General features: G+C 38.0%; 1 protein-coding gene across 5 annotated transcripts in view; it reads right to left on the bottom strand.

The window, feature by feature from the left end:
- The window catches only part of ELMO1 (engulfment and cell motility 1), a 525,893-nt gene that overhangs the window by 332,039 nt on the left and 177,742 nt on the right, over positions 1 to 16,112 (bottom strand). For all 5 annotated transcript variants that reach the window (XM_077856191.1, XM_077856193.1, XM_077856195.1 and 2 more), the window contains one exon: positions 7,207 to 7,306. In XM_077856191.1, the coding sequence (XP_077712317.1) occupies positions 7,207 to 7,306 (100 nt within the window). The remainder of the gene's footprint in view (positions 1 to 7,206; positions 7,307 to 16,112) is intronic.

Genomic DNA, 16,112 nt, shown 5'->3' with positions numbered 1-16,112 from the left:
AATTTCAACATATACTAATAGCCATCCCCTTCCATTCCCAGGCTACTCCTTCACCCACACAATGTGTGATTTTTATGTTTGTATTATGACCCTGTTACATTCTTAAGGGACTCACACAAATCACACTTGTCAACACAATTCAACTGGCAACTTCTCAGTCACTGGCTATTCTCCTTGTTATTCCACGATGAGATGCTCTTTCCCCCATTCTCCAATTTCTTATGGTTAAAACAAATTCTTCTCATCTCAAATTTAGCACACAGGAAAATATTTAAATTAGCAGTGCTAAAAGTTAAAATAATAGCTTAAGCACTAAAATGTATTCCCCAAGGAATTAATCACCGAGGCGTCAAACATAATAAATCACAATGTAAGAGGGAAGTAAAATAAGGGTTAGAATAATGGATCACAGTAACCCAAACACGTGGGTACCATAAAGGTTTTATTTTAGAGGCCTCATTTAAAGTTATTACTATCTGTTGACAACTCACACGAAAAGGCTGTTATTACATCAACATAATGACTGCTTTCTTAAAAGCTAAATAATTTGGTTCCATGACAAATCGACATTTGCTCTCGTCCCCCATCGACACTAATTTCTTCCTTTCTGCTATCCCATTGACCCCTTCTCCTCATCTCCCCCTCCACCCTTGGACAAGAGAAAATGCAAAGGTGCCCATGGCAACTGCGGTGCCCATCTCCACTGTTTCTGGCTGATGACTCCCTGGTGAAAGTAGGGGTAGCTGGACAGATACCAATACCCTCTCTGCCCCCAGATACGTCTAGATTTCAGGGGTGGGGAACACACGACAGGAAGTAGTATAGTAATATTACCATTTTATATTCCAAAAAGCTATTATTTTATAACATAAAGTACAGGAAGAGTACGAGAATTTTAAGATTCTCAGAAGGCTGCTTGAGCTCCTTTCATGGCTAATAAACTCCTCCAATGTGTTTACTGTCCCTGGCAAGCCTTTGCCTTAATGCTCACAATCTGCTCCCCTTTGTCAAATCTACCAAGCTAAGGCCATCTTTTTCTGACAAAAATCCAATTACCCTCACCCTGAGCTCATGATTTAACACATCCCTTAGACCTCTTCTAAACAGAATGCCAACTCCTCAGCTTCCTCCTTGACATCACCTCAACCATTTTCCATTATCCCAGCACAATTCCTGGCACTTATTAAAAAAACTGAAGAATCACAAAGAAGTTTGTTGATGAGGATGCTTCCGGTTTTCTCGGCACTAATTCCTCCAGCCATGCTTCTTTTCTTGTCCCCATTTAGTCAATTTGGGTTTTGTTTTTTATTCATGACAGAGAGAGAGAGAGAGAAAGGTGGAGGGAGAAGCAGGCTCCGTGCAGGGAACCTGACGTGGGACTCAATCCGGGATCTCCAGGATCACACCCCAGGCCGAAGGCGGCGGTTTAGCGCCGGGCCACTGGGGCTGCCCCATTTAGTCAATTTGGATGTACCTCAAAGGCTTCATGGAGAATCTCCCACCTGAGAGCCTACTGTCAAGACTCCCTCCCCTACTCTTCAGCCTTTGCACTCTCTTCTCACTCATCCAAGTCATACATATGGATTGGGTACCACCAAACAGGCTTACACTGTCCTAGGATCTAGAAATAGAGAAATAAGCAAAATCCACAGGATTTTGACCTTTACGGACTTTATAGCCCAGCAAAGACAGAGATAAAAAGCCATTTACTATAAAGTATGTTAATTGCTTATTCTTGGCATCTAAAAGTATAGCTCCATTTAGATATCCAACAAAGCCTAAAATTAAATGGTGTGAAAACCAATCTCACTGTCTTTTTTTTTTTTTTTTTTTTAAGATTTTATGTGTTCATGAGAGACACAGAGACAGGCCGAGACATAGAGGGAGAAGCAGATTCCCCATAGGGAGTCTGATGCAGGACTTGATCCCAGGATCTCGGGATCATAGCCTGAGCCAAAGGCAGATGCTCAACCACTGAGCCACCTAGGCGCCCCATTCATTGTCTTCTTAATCCTCCTCCCTCAGTGATCACCTTCTTCTAAATTTGTCATAATCATTAGTGATTCAGAGTCCCAGTCTCCTGTGCTCTATCCCTGTGAACACATTTGTGATGTCTCCCCTTTGATACGCATTCAGGTATACATGTACAACATTGGCCCAGGATCCAACTCATTCCTGGATTCCTAAGCATCTTCATTACTTTCCTCTCTGTTCGAGATTCCCTTCCGATACAATTTTATCCTTTCCTTCCATACATATCCTTTTGATAATATTTCCTTTCTCTAAATATCCAACCAGAACTCTCAGTGTTTGCTGATACAAAGTACACCTTCTCATAATGGGTTTCAAAGTTCTCTACAAATTACTGGTGATCATGCTCCGAAGGGGCTTGCTTGCTCAATGTTCGTAAAATAGTTCGTGGTCTTTATTTTAATTCATTCATATTTGAATTCCACATACATATTCCATTTCCATTGGTTATTTATATATATTTCTCTCCCATACGATTAATCTCTTGCTTTCATCAAAATATTTTTTAATATTAATCTTTTCTATTATTTCACTTCTTTTGTGATGTATAGAAACTGTCATTTGAGCAATCCTGATGCAGGCTACAGAAGGAGCAGTTTGTTGTAGCATGCTTAGCTGAGTACTGCCGAGCAGAGAGCAGGCATGCAAAACATTAGAGACCTACATACAAGTCTGTGGATGATACTAGTGGTGTTTTTAAACTAATTTCTATCTTTTGTCTTTATGTGTCAGTTGTTTTAACCAGACATTTAAATGACCCAATATTTTCATCTAAGGAGTTCTAATAACCAAGGCATCAGTGCTGAGTGAACCTAATGTCTGTGGACAGGCTCCTCATTAGTGCACATACAAATTCATCAAAATACAAATGTTATGTTCTCTATTTTTAAAACTACGGGTCTTAGTATAGTTACAGAGCATTAAAGATTTTCTGGTTAAATTTTAATTTCTCTTGTCTTCCCATACCCTCCCCCAACAAAAATAATCAATAATGACTTTCTTTGCCTTTAGATTATCCCCAGCTCCGTAACTACACTTTTGGCCGACACAGGTGAGCCAGCCCTTATGAGCCAACGCACAGCTGCATGAAAGTAAGACTGTGCCACAAGAAAGAAGAGGTAGGAAGAGTCAGCATAAGTGTATATACTACTTCCACATGTTTCCATTCACTTAAAAATGTTACCTAAATAATACAGAAGAGTAACTGCATGGCTTCTAAGAAGCCAAGAGCATCACAGTGCATGAATCAATGACATAACCTATTAAAATCACATAAACACCTCCTAGAATAACTTAGAATGAGATCTTAAAATTCTCCCGTGCAAACTAAAAAGAACCATAGAGAGAGCATGCAGCTCCATTGCCATATTTTAAATTATCTGGGCACAGGCCCATAAATCTCTCAAGTTTTTAAGAGGTAAAAATTACTGGGTATCTAAACAGAACTGGCTGGATGTTTGTCCAGGCACCGAGAACACCATAGAGCGAACCAGGCCCTCCTGCAGAGCCAAGGGTGTAAGAGCATTTGTATGAAACACTCCTTCCAAGAAAAGGCACTGGTGTTATATTTGGCTAGGGGAAAACCAAATCGCAATACAGGAAGTTCTATGGTTTTTTTGTTTTATTTTGTTTTGGTTTTCTTTTCTTTCTTCTCCATACTTTCCTACCTTCTCCCTAAGTAGCAATCTTTAAAAAGCAACATTATATATTGGCATCAAGGGATTCCATGTTTCAAATGTTTATGGAATGACCTTACTTATTGCAGACAAAGTCTGCAAACTAGAATTTAGATCCCCACATAAGAAAACAATAAAGAAGAAGACAGGGGCTGGCAGGGAAAAATATATTTCTCCAAAGTGGTATGAATTTGGCATTAATAGGAAGCCAAGTCTGGACCACAGAGATAAGCATCTTTTGTCAGTGTATTTCCTAGTTGAGTTTTGTCGAGATAAAGCTCCATTTAAAAGACAGTTGCCTGCATACAATTCCTGGGTTGTCAAAGTGCTGAATTTGATCCAGCTAATGAATAAAAAAAGTTAACCTTACAAAAACTATCAATTATAAAGTCATTTTCTGATGACCATTTTTCAGATTCACACAAAGGGACTGAGGTCTAAGTAGCAATGCAAGAGAAAGAGAATGTGACCAGGATTGAGAACATGAGATTTGTTAAATGTATTGCTTTTTGAGAAAATATTTCGTTTTCTCTTTAAACTGCCAAGACTGCTAGTCCTTGCTTCCTTAGATGCTTTTTTTATTTAATTTTAGTGAGTGAGAACCAGTTTCTTAAGTAGTTAGGTATTAAATTATTGACATTCTTCCTTTCCATTCATGACTGCAATTTGACTTGAAATATATTTAAATGCAATGTCATTATATTCCTTCTCTTCTTCAAGTTCTAGGGCTTAAAAAAAAATGCTTCCAAAACAAATTTCATTCATTCACTTCACAGAAACATATTAATGTCTTACTCTGTGCCAGGTCCCAAAGATAAAGTCATGCAGAAAGCTGTGATGCCAGCCTCCTAGGACTCATGGTCTACTGGGAGCCAGTAAAAAGAAAAAAGAATTCACAGAATGTGGTGAGTGTTAGCACAAGGGCAAAGAAGAGATCCAAGGAGAATGGAGAGGAGAAGAAATCACTTAACTCCATACCAGTGAGGTCAGGGAGGGCTGAACAGAGGCGATGCCAGTTCACCAAGTCTTCAGGAGCTATTTTTTCCACCACTTGAAAGCACAAGTGCATGACATGGGGGAAGAAGCCCTTAACCATGGGACTGATAACACTTCACTCCCTGTGACATCACTTAACCTCCCCAAGCCATTGACTGCATCCTTGCCTCCTGACCAGGAATAGCGAGACGGCCTATTCTATTCTGGAAAGGATTGCTGTGAGATCACAAGAGATACTGTGGATGAAAGCACAACACAACTTCAAGGAATTTGCATTCAGGACAGCATTATTTTTAGAGCCAAAGAGTCTCTAACAACAGACAGGCAAGGCAATTTGAATGTAGCAAAGAAAGGCCTGCCGTAAATCCAGAATGGGATAAAATATTTGTTAAGTATGAAAAATCCACAAAACTCAATTTCCAATTTGAACTTACTTCTCTAGATCTTTTATCCTAGAAAGACAAAACACAGCAATTTGTTCTTTGCATTTATAATTTACGGTTTAAATTTCTCTGGCTTTCTCATCTACAGTTGTTTCTTTACTCTTTAGCAATTTGTATCACTGAATAATACAGGCAAAAAGAGGCTTCCTTTTCTAGTGGTTCCCATTAATCATCTCCTTTGGCTTTATGCCCTTATATAAGGAAAGAAAATTCAGAGGTCTGTTGAGAAGGCCCTGAGTTCCCAATCAGCTCTTTGTCTGAAATAAACATGCAACATCATGCAATCTGTGGGGCTTCCATTCCCAACACCCTCATTCAACCACAGGGGCTCTCCTGTGCCCTTCAATTCAAGATTGTTTCCCCCTCAAGATACTGATTAACTTCAAAAGGAGAAGGAGTAACTTCACAGTGAGGGGACCCAACAGATACCACCTCAACCACATAATCAAGGTCAACACCGCCATTACTAACACATATAGACAGCATGGACCCTAATACAATGAGCTGACAAGGACACAGTATTATTTCTCTGGTATTCTTGCCAAAAATGCATCACCTTGGGACACCTGGGTGGCTCAGTGTCTGCTTTTGGCTCAGGGCATGATCCTGAAGTTCCGCGATCAAGTCCCACATCAGGTTTCCTGCATGGAGCCTGCTTCTACCTCTACCCCCCCCCCCCTCTCTCTCTCTCTCTCTCTCTCTCTCTCTCCCTTTCTATGTCTCTCATGAATAAATAAATAAAATCTTTTAAAAATGCATCACCTTATTTAAACCATCAAATATCAAACAAATCCAAATTGATTTGGATTTCTACAAAATAACTGACCAGTACTCAACAAAAGTCATGAAAATTCAGGAAAAAACAAGGAACTGTCAGATTGGAAGACAACTATATGCAATGTGGGATCCCAAATTGGATCCTTAACCAGACAAAGGACATTAAAAACTGGTGAAATCAAATAATGGTAATAGTATTGCACCACTGTTAATTCCTTAGTTTGGGAATTGTACCATCATTATGCAAAATGTTAACCTAGGGGAAACTAGATGAAGGTATATGGGAATATTCTATACTACTTTGTGCAACTTTCCAAAAGCCTATCATGATTTCAACATAGAATGTTGATCAAGTGATTCTTCTGGATTTTGCTTTGACTTTCCAGCTTTTGCACAGATTCTTGGAAAGTCTTTATTTCACATAACCCTTCCCAGAAATCTATACTTAGAAATGTATGAATTCCAAACATCTCTTCACTCCCAATCCAACAGGAAGAAAAATGCCAATATTCTTAGAAACCATTTCACAATTACAAAGAGAGGGAAAATCAATTAACAAATTAATAAATAGCAAAAATAATCCATTATTTAATGTCATATTTAACAGTTACAAAGGCAGGACTATTTATTTGTTGTTACATGACAGGAAACAGAATTGTAGGTTTGCAAATGTGTCTTTACACAACTCACCTGTGGGGAATGGTGGGAGCTCTTCTTCCCTCTCTTCCCACACCAAGTCCATCTTTCCCACCCCTTTATTAGCTTCCTCCTAAAGAGGGAGCAATCGATCCCAGAGACATTTATTGCCCCATGATAACAAGCAAGCAGGCTCCACCTAAGAAGCATGGACCCAAGCACACCTCCTTCTCTTACGTCCCTGCTTTAAACCCGAGCATGTAGGAAATTAGTTATACTCTGCCTCTTTTTGTTCCCTGAATAGCTGATTGAGGGCAGAAAGTTTAAAAAGGAACTCTACTTAGGTCTTGAGAACAACTGAGTCCCGGACAGGGACACAGCAGGGACCACTACTGTGGTGTTGACAACGTGACGCCTTGATTTCCCTTGAGTGAAGGTTCTCGTGAACAAGCCGTTATGATCCTGGTGGGGAGACGAGGTCATCTGCACACAGAATTTAAGTGCCCAGACCCCTACATTCATAATACTCTCAACAGGCACACCAACTGTTACACAAAGAAGAAAGGAAACCACCAAGCAATATCCTCAAAGCAGAGCAAAATATCTAAGAAAGGAATTTGAATCTCAAAAATCACAAGCTACATTACCTTCTTAATAAATGCCACTGAAAACGTGTCCCAGGACACTATCCCATGGTCCATCAGTTCAACAAAGGCCGTCAGGGTGAAGGACAGCATGTCTCCAAAGCTGGAAAACACAAAGAGGATTAATGGAGATGGGACCAAGAGCTGAGCAGGAGGACAGACACAGAGGTGAGAAAGCTTCAGAAAAGTGAATGCAACGGATCTGTAAAAGATCACTGGGATAAGCAGCTGGGCCATAGGAAACTTCCTCAAAAATGTGAGTCAGTGGGAAGAAAGTAGGTGAGCTTTGCAAAGTAAGCTAGGGCCTCAGTGCGACAGACCTGGACTCATACTGACTCTCACTCTGGTGAGCTGTGTCATATGGGGCCATTAACTAATCCCCCTGAGCCTCTGTGTGCTTGGCTGAAAAACTGAATAATGATTCTTATTTAACACAGGGCTGCTTGTAATGCACTTAATAACGTACAGCATATAAGCATTCAGTAGATGGTAGCTTAAAGAAAATCTTCTCAGCCAACAGAGGGCAATGTGCTTCTTTTATTACTCACGGGTATCTAATAATTAGAAATAATTCTAGTAAGACCACTAGCACTTTGCAGAGGATCTGAGTAGTCTATATACATATGTACGTATGTGTATGTGTGTAGGTGAGTGCTTACACACACACAAACACCTCAATACAAATATTACATATATATGTAATATATATGTAAATGAGCGTACTCATTTCTATGTTACACTGGCCAGCATTATATCCTTATTAATAGGCTCTATAGAATATCTGTGAAAATAATGATTATTTGCTGGCCACAGACTTGCAGTGATTTGGAAGGCTGTAGGAAGGTTTGAATGCATGGGTTAGAAATCAGAACAGAGATCAGATGCACTCAGGCAAAAGCACTATCCTTCTAAAACAACTTGACCCTTGTTCCTCACAAGACAATATCCTGGTTTCTAATGCTCTCAAAACAACACTTAACAGACACTCAGAGTCTTACAGAAACTCACCTCTACCGTAAATTATCACCATAATAAATGTTAACTGTCAAAATAAGTACTCTCTTCAAGTACACTGAATGAGGCCCATCGGGATTTCTGCCCATGTATGCCATCTCACAGATTTCATGCACTTGAGACTTAAAAAAAATAAAGTTGGTTGTTCTATTTCGAGTCTCTAGACTCCTACATGCCACAATTGTTACACTACAAAGTCTCATAGAATGTTTAGAATGAAACTTATCAACTATTTTCAGCAAAAATAATAGAAAACAGTCTCCTATTTCTTTTAAAACAGCTTCGTAACTTCCCTTCTGGCCAGTGCTCTCAGCCCAGCCTCTGGGATGACCTTGGTTGGGCCTTCTGCATCACTTCAGAGGCTGTGAGGCTCTCAGGAGAAGACCGTGATCCCAAGCTACTAGAGATCAGAGAGGATGGGGTGCAAGAGAAAGACACCATTATGTGGGTGGTGTCTGGAATCAGATACAAGTTTCCGCTGCAACTCAAAGTGGGCAAGTTACTGATGCATGCTGTGCCTCAGTTTCCTTCTTAAAAATGCCAGTGGTGGTGGTGATACCTTACTTAGGATTTCTGGGGGAAACAGAACAAGCTACCACACTTCAATCTTTTCCAGCAGTGTGTAGTGCATATGTAGCAACATGTGATTGTTAGCTATGATCATTACGCAAAAGTGATCTTCTAGAAAGGTAAATGAAGTTCATGATCTTCAAATGTTTGCCTTCATTGTGTCAAGGATTCTCTGTCCAGGGCAGAAAAAAAAGGCAAGGAGAGCCAAACCACTCAGGTCAGAAATACATTTTTTAAAGGTTTCTCAGAGTCACATACTGGCAATACCAATCTTACAGGGGCTCTCCCTAGATGGCATGCCCCTCAAAATATCCAAACAGGAAAACCCAAGTTTACTTGAAGGAGAATACCAAAAAAAAAAAAAAAAAAAAAAGAAAGTAGAAAGATGAAAAATGGGTTAAAAAGAGTATCAAGAAAGATTAAATTAAAAAAAAAAAAAGAAAGAAAAAGAAAATCCAGAGACAACTCCTTCTACAATGAATCACAAGAAAATCCAGATGTCAGATTATGCAGAGGAAAAAAATAAAAAAGGAAATTGCCTCAGGAAAATAAGAGAGCCAGGTATTAAAGCAATTAGTAAGATTTATTAATAAAACATCTTGGCATTAGTATTACTGTGAAGATATTATTACATAATAATGTATAGTATTAGTAGTAAACGATATTAGCTAATGTATTTTTTTTATTATAGCATTAGTGGTAAACACCATTAGCATATTTTTTGTCCTTTTTGCTTAGAAAGGGGGGAAACAAACATGGTAACTAATAGTTGCCATTTGCATATATGTGGCAAGTTAAAAGACCTCAACAGCTAAGAGACTCCCATTATACACGACATCGACATCGGAGAATGGCATCCATGGCCTCCATACAGTGCAAAACACAGCCTCGTGTTGTCACTCGCAGTACAAGCAATGAAACAGACAATGACAAAGAAAAAAGCTATTGGAATCCAACTCTTTACTTTATATCCCCTAGAGCTACTTAAAGCTGAGAACAGAGATAGATTAGTCTTCCTTAACTACTTTAGAAACAAAAAATAAATTATATTTTTATAATGTATTATAAATTATAAAAAGGGCCCATCATCCAAGTGGCCTTAGTAACACCTGGGGATTGTCCCACTTCCTCAAATGCTCCAGAGCTCTGCCCATGGACTCCTCAGGCAGGATGCAAGGACTTGGGAGGAAAGATGGAGAGAAAGAGAAAGAGTATTATTTGGTTTCCAAATATCCACATTTTGCTTTTGGGGCCAGGATTTCAATCTCCACGGTTGTGGAGGACATGGAGCACCATTTCTGCAACTGCAGGTAGGCCTTTATATGCTTTGCTGTTATCCATCAGTGTGAATGACTGGTAAGTGAGAGAAGCTTCTTCCAGAACACAAACCAAGATGCCCAGAGCAGGGGATCGCTCCCTTGGTCCATCTAATAACAGTTTATATAAATGTTGTATTATTTATATTCCAATTTTATAGAACTACTACCTAATAACATTTTATTTATACATGTGATATATTTTAATATATTCTATGTATATTCTTCGATCATATATATTCTATTTTTACATTATATATAACAGATATCAAATATATGTGTTGTATTATTACAATATAAAATATACACATATAATATGCTACATACGTATTTATAGCACATACGACATAAGTATAATTCACTGTGGCGTTGTTAGATGGCATACAAGGTTTCCACAAGAGAGAATTTTTTGTAATTCAACCTCAAAACCTCAATTGCAAAGAGAAGATGTCCATGCTAACATGTTATTGCATTCCAAATCCAAGCGACTCAATCACCTAATTTCAAATGATGCAGCTATAAAAGCCCTTACCGAACCCTGACATAGATGTTTACTTTAAATCCTAGAGGAGTGACACAGACTCCAAAGACAGAAGGCAGGAGCCAAGGCCCTGTGTCTGAAGTCAAGGCTGTGTGTACAAGATCAAGGCCAAAAGGGTTACAAGTATAAAGCCACCACATGGCACATGCGGGAGCACTTTTATTTGTTTGGTTTATTTGTTTTTTATAAAGTGCTAAGCTAAAGATTTTGCAGTACTGCCTGCCACAAATTAAGCCGACTGCAAACTTTACATGCTGGTCGAGAGCCATGTCACAGCCAACACACCATGTGTGCTGGAATGATTCAAATAAATGTTTCTCATCAACTCAGTAGAGACCATCTTCATTCCAACAAAATTCAGCCAATCTCAAAGCATTTCAATTTAAGCTGCTAAATTTATAAAAGAACAGTGCTTCCAAATGTTTCGGTTGGGTGCCATGCCCAAGGCAGAAGGGGAGATAAGATGCAAGTTAAGGCCACTTTTTAAAGTTATCGACAAATCCTATCCATCATACTCACTAGATCCTTAATTCCCAAAGTTAATGAATATAGCTCTGCTCTGCCTTTTGAATTTTTCCAAATGTTTCCTGTTGTATATGGTAAACATTATATACATAAAAGGTTATGCATTTCTAAATCACCCTTTAGACGTTCCCTTGGCCTTCAGATTTCATAGCATGCCTTCTGCGTGCAAACGTTCTTTTGGCTCCTTTGTTAAAAATTTAACTGCAAATCAATTCTGGACTCTATTTCTTTGATCTGTCTATCGCCTCACACCAGTATCACACTGTGTTAATAACTTTTTTTTTTTTATTTATGATAGGCACACAGTGAGAGAGAGAGAGAGGCAGAGACACAGGCAGAGGGAGAAGCAGGCTCCATGCACCGGAAGCCCGACGTGGGATTCGATCCCGGGTCTCCAGGATCGCGCCCTGGGCCAAAGGCAAGCGCCAAACCGCTGCGCCACCCAGGGATCCCAATAACTTTTTAGGAAGTCTTGAAGTCAGGTAATGAAATCCTCCAACTTGGTTTCTCTTTGTTGCTTTTTCAAGACTGTGTCGGCTATTTTAGGTGCTATACATTTCCTTTAAGTTTTAGGATTGGTCTGCAATGTCTTTTTAAAAAATCATATTGCATTGGGGGCACCTGGTGGCTCAGTAGGTTAAGCAGCCAACTCTTGGTTTTGGCTTAGGTCATGATCTCAGGGTCGTGAGATGGAGCCACAGCGTCAGACTCCCCACTGAGTGGGGAGTCAGCTTCCCCTCTCTCTCTCTGTCTCTCTCTCTCTCTCTCCCGCTTTGACCCTCCTGGGGCTCATGATTTCTCTCTATATATATAGTAAGTAAATAAATCTTAAAAATAATCCTACTGCATTGAACCTACAGGTTTATTTGGGGAGAACTGCTATCTTAACAATATTATATCTTCCAGGAAATGGCATATTCTCCACTTGTTTAGGTCTTTAATTTCTTTCAGCCATGTATTTATTTTTCAGTGAACAGATATTATATGTCTCTTGTTAAAGTTATTTCTTTGAATTTTATGATTGTGACACTCTGCAAATGGAATTTTTTAAATTTCATTTTCTAGTTGTTGACTGTTAGTGTATAACAATACATCACTTTTATACACTGATGCTGTATCCTGAAACCTTGTTAAATTAAATTATGAGATCTAACAGTTTCTTTACAGATTCCTTGTGATTTTCTACATAGACAGTCATGTCTTCTATGAATAGAGTTGGTTTTACTCCTTCTTCTCTGATCATTATGTCTTTTCTTTCTTTCTTGACTTATTGCTATAGCTAAACCCTCTAGTACTATGTTAACACAAGTGTATAGAGTAAACATATTTACTGTATCCCCAGTTTTTAAGAGGGCAGAGATTGGCAGGAATTCAGTCCTCCAACATTAAGTATGATGCGTTTTTTTGTTTTTGTTTTTGTTTTTTGTTTTTTTTTTTGTAAGTGCTCATTATCAGATTGAGGAAGTTCCCTCTATTCCTAGATTGCTGAGAATTTTATGAATGGATGTTGGATTTATGAAGGGCTTTTTCTGTATCTACCTATTATTTTCCGTATCTATGAGAAAAATTTTTCTCCTTAAGTCTTCGCCTTTGTTTTACTAAATGCTAAATCATAGTGACTGTTTTTCAAACATTAAACCATTTCTGGAATAAACCTTTACTGGCCACAATGTATTATCCTATTTATATATCATTTGATTCTATCTGTTAATACGTTGCCAGGGGTTTTTGCACCAGTGTTCATTAGATGGTCTGATTAGCTGGCACATTTGATATCTAAAATTTAAAATTTATTGGCATAAAGTTATTCACAATAATCCTTTACCTGCAGTGCAACCTATAGTAATATTTCCTCTTTTACTCCTAGTATTGATGTTTGGGTTTTTCTCTTCTTTTTTCCTACTAAATACTTAAAAATAATCAGTTGTGGCTTTAATTTTCTCTATTATTTATATGTCTTCTATTTCACTGATAGGTCCTCTTTTTATTCCTTTCCCTACTTATGTAATTCACACTTATTTATTCTACCTTCTTAAGGTAGAAAATTAGATCATTGATTTTTAAAACCATTCTTTCCCAATATAGGCACTTAAGGCTATAATTTCCCTCTAAGCACTGCTTTAGCTGTATCCACAGATTTTGTTTTGCTATATTGTATTTTATTATCATCCAATTCAAAAAATTTGCATTTTCACCTGGGTTTATTACCTGACTCCTGGGTGTCTTTTAATTTTCAAATATCTGGGGCTTTTCAGCAAATTTTTTGTTACTGATTTCTAATACAATTTCCTTGTGGTCAAAGAATATAATCTGTATAATTTCAATCATTTGAAGATTCTTGAGACTTCTCATGGCCTAGTATAAGGTCTATTTGGGGAACGTTGCCCATGCATTTGAAAAGAGTACATATTCTGCTACTGTTGAACGTGATGCTCTCTATATAAAAAGCCAAGATCTTTATAGTGTTGATCAAATCCTGTATACCCTGATTTTGCCAAGTTTTCCTAAGTTAGAAGACAGTGTTAAAATACCAATTATTATTATGAATTTGTCTATTTTTCCCTTTAGTTGTCAGTTTTTGTTCCAAGCTTTTTGAAATCTTAACTAAACATTTAACACTTTTATGTCTTCTTAATAAGTTAACCATTTTATTATGAATTATCCTTCCTTACTTCTGACAAAATATTGTTTTGAAGTATTATTTTGTCTGCTATTAATAAAACTTAGTTTTATTATTATTATTCACAATCACATGTATTATTCACATTTATACCTATGCATTTTCCAACTTTCAAACTACATTCACCTTTGCATTTCTAGGACATCTCTTATAAATAGCAAATATCTGGGTCATGCATGCTTTTTCAAATTTGATCTGTAATCTTTTCATCGTAGTGATTAATCTATTTAGACTTGATTATTGATATGATTAGGTTTAAGTCAATTTATCATTTATTTCCTGTTTGTCTCAACTACGTTTTGTTCTGTTTTTCTTTCCTTACCTTCTTTTGCATAAGCAAATATTTTTTATAGTCCATTTTAATTCCTCTATTGCATTTTGAGTTATCCTTCTTTTAGCTTTGTATGGTCACATGTTTTTTAAAGAAATATGAGAAAAAAATTTTTTAAAGATTTATTTATTTTTGAAAGAAAGCATGTGGGGGTGGGAGGGGGCATAGGAAGAGGGAGAGAATCTTGAATAGGCTTCAGACCCAGGATTTTGGGATCTCACCACCCTGAGATAATGACCTGAGCTGAAACCAAGGGTGAGACACTTAACCGACTGAGCACGCCAGAAATAGAAGAAAATTTTAAAACAAAAACTTTATCTTGTCTTTTGTATTTATCCACATCTCTATAATTTCCCTCCATAGAGCTTGAATTCTATCTAGTGTCACATCCCTTCAGTCTGGAGAACTTCCTTCATATTTCCTATATAGTGTAGGCCTGCTAACGACAAACCACCTTCGTTTTCCTTCATCTAAAAGTGTCTTTATTTCACCTTCATTTCCAAAAGATATTTTTACTGGATAAGAATTATGGCTTGACAAGTTTTTGTTTGTGTTTTGGGGGATTTTTTTTTTTTTTTTTTTTGGCACTTCTAAAATGTTGCCCTCTGGCCTCTACTGGTTTTAATGAGAAATCCACTCTCATTTTACTCTCTTAATGTAATAAGCTGTTTTTCTCTGCCTTCAAGGTATCCTTTTATTTTTAAATTTCAGAAGTTCAGGGCTCCTCCGGTGACTCCCTCAGCTAAGCGTGTGGGACTCTTGACTTCAGCTCAGGTCATGATGAGGGTTGTGGGACCAAGAGCCCCATGTCGGGCTCTGCACTCAGCGGAGCATCTAGCTGGGATTCTCTCTTTCTCCCTCCCTCTGCCCCTCTCCTCCCCACCCTCCTTCATACTCGATCTCTCTTTCTCTCTCTCTCTCTAAAAATACGTAAATAAATCCTTAAGTTTCAGAGGTTTGACTATGATGTTTCCACATACAGTTTTCTTCCTATTTATTCCACTTAGGATCACTGAGCTTCTTAGCCCTATACATTTATGTTTTTCAACAAATTTTGGAAACCCAAATATTTTTCTGCTTCATTCTCTCTTTCCTCTCTTTCTGAGACCCCAGTTAAATGTATTTTAAATCAACTGTTACCATCTCACAGATCAATTACTCACTACTCTTTTTGCCCAGTCTTCAGACTAGGGAATTTGGGCTGATATATCTTCAAGTTTACTATTTCTTCTGCCCTCTTCAACTCCCATACATTTAAAATATTATACTTTTCAGTTTTATAGTTTCCAATTGGTTATTCCTTATGGTTTCCATTTCTCTGCTAAGACTTCTCATCTGTGCACTCATTACACTAATATTTTTGTCTTCTAATTTATAAATGTTCCTTGAAAATCTTCATTTGCTAGTTCCAACACCTGGGCCATCTCAGGCTCAGCTTCTACTACTTACTTTACTTTTTACTTAAGAATGGGTCATCTTTTCTTATTCTTCATATATCTAGTAATTTCTTTATTATACTCTGAACATTGGGAATAAAATTGTCAAGTCTCAATATCCAGTTTTGTTCTTCTGAAGAATGTTTTGTTAGGGCAGAAAGAAACCTAGCTAGAATCAAACTCCAAATTCTGCAGTGAGTGGCAGTTGAAATCTCTTCTCAGTTCTTTCCATTTCTAGTTGCTGTCTTTACCAGGCCCATTGGGGTTCTCACATACATACACACTTACACACATGTACATTCACACTTCCACTTTGGGCAGAGTTTATAGGCGGGTATATGTAGATGTGTAGGTACGGGATCTCATACCCTCTGAGCTTCCCTTTTTTCATGGATTCTCCCTCATAAGCCTCAGTCTTGGTAAGTTACTAAGAAGAAATAGTTTGGGGCTGACTGAGGCTTTCAACCACCCCATGCTAACTGGATGAGTGGTTATC

This window comes from Canis aureus, chromosome 18 (assembly GCF_053574225.1).
Source record: "Canis aureus isolate CA01 chromosome 18, VMU_Caureus_v.1.0, whole genome shotgun sequence".
Taxonomy (NCBI): Eukaryota; Metazoa; Chordata; class Mammalia; order Carnivora; family Canidae; genus Canis; species Canis aureus.
The sequence above is the reverse complement of the archived record's forward strand: the minus strand, read 5'-3'. Positions and strand labels throughout refer to the sequence as shown.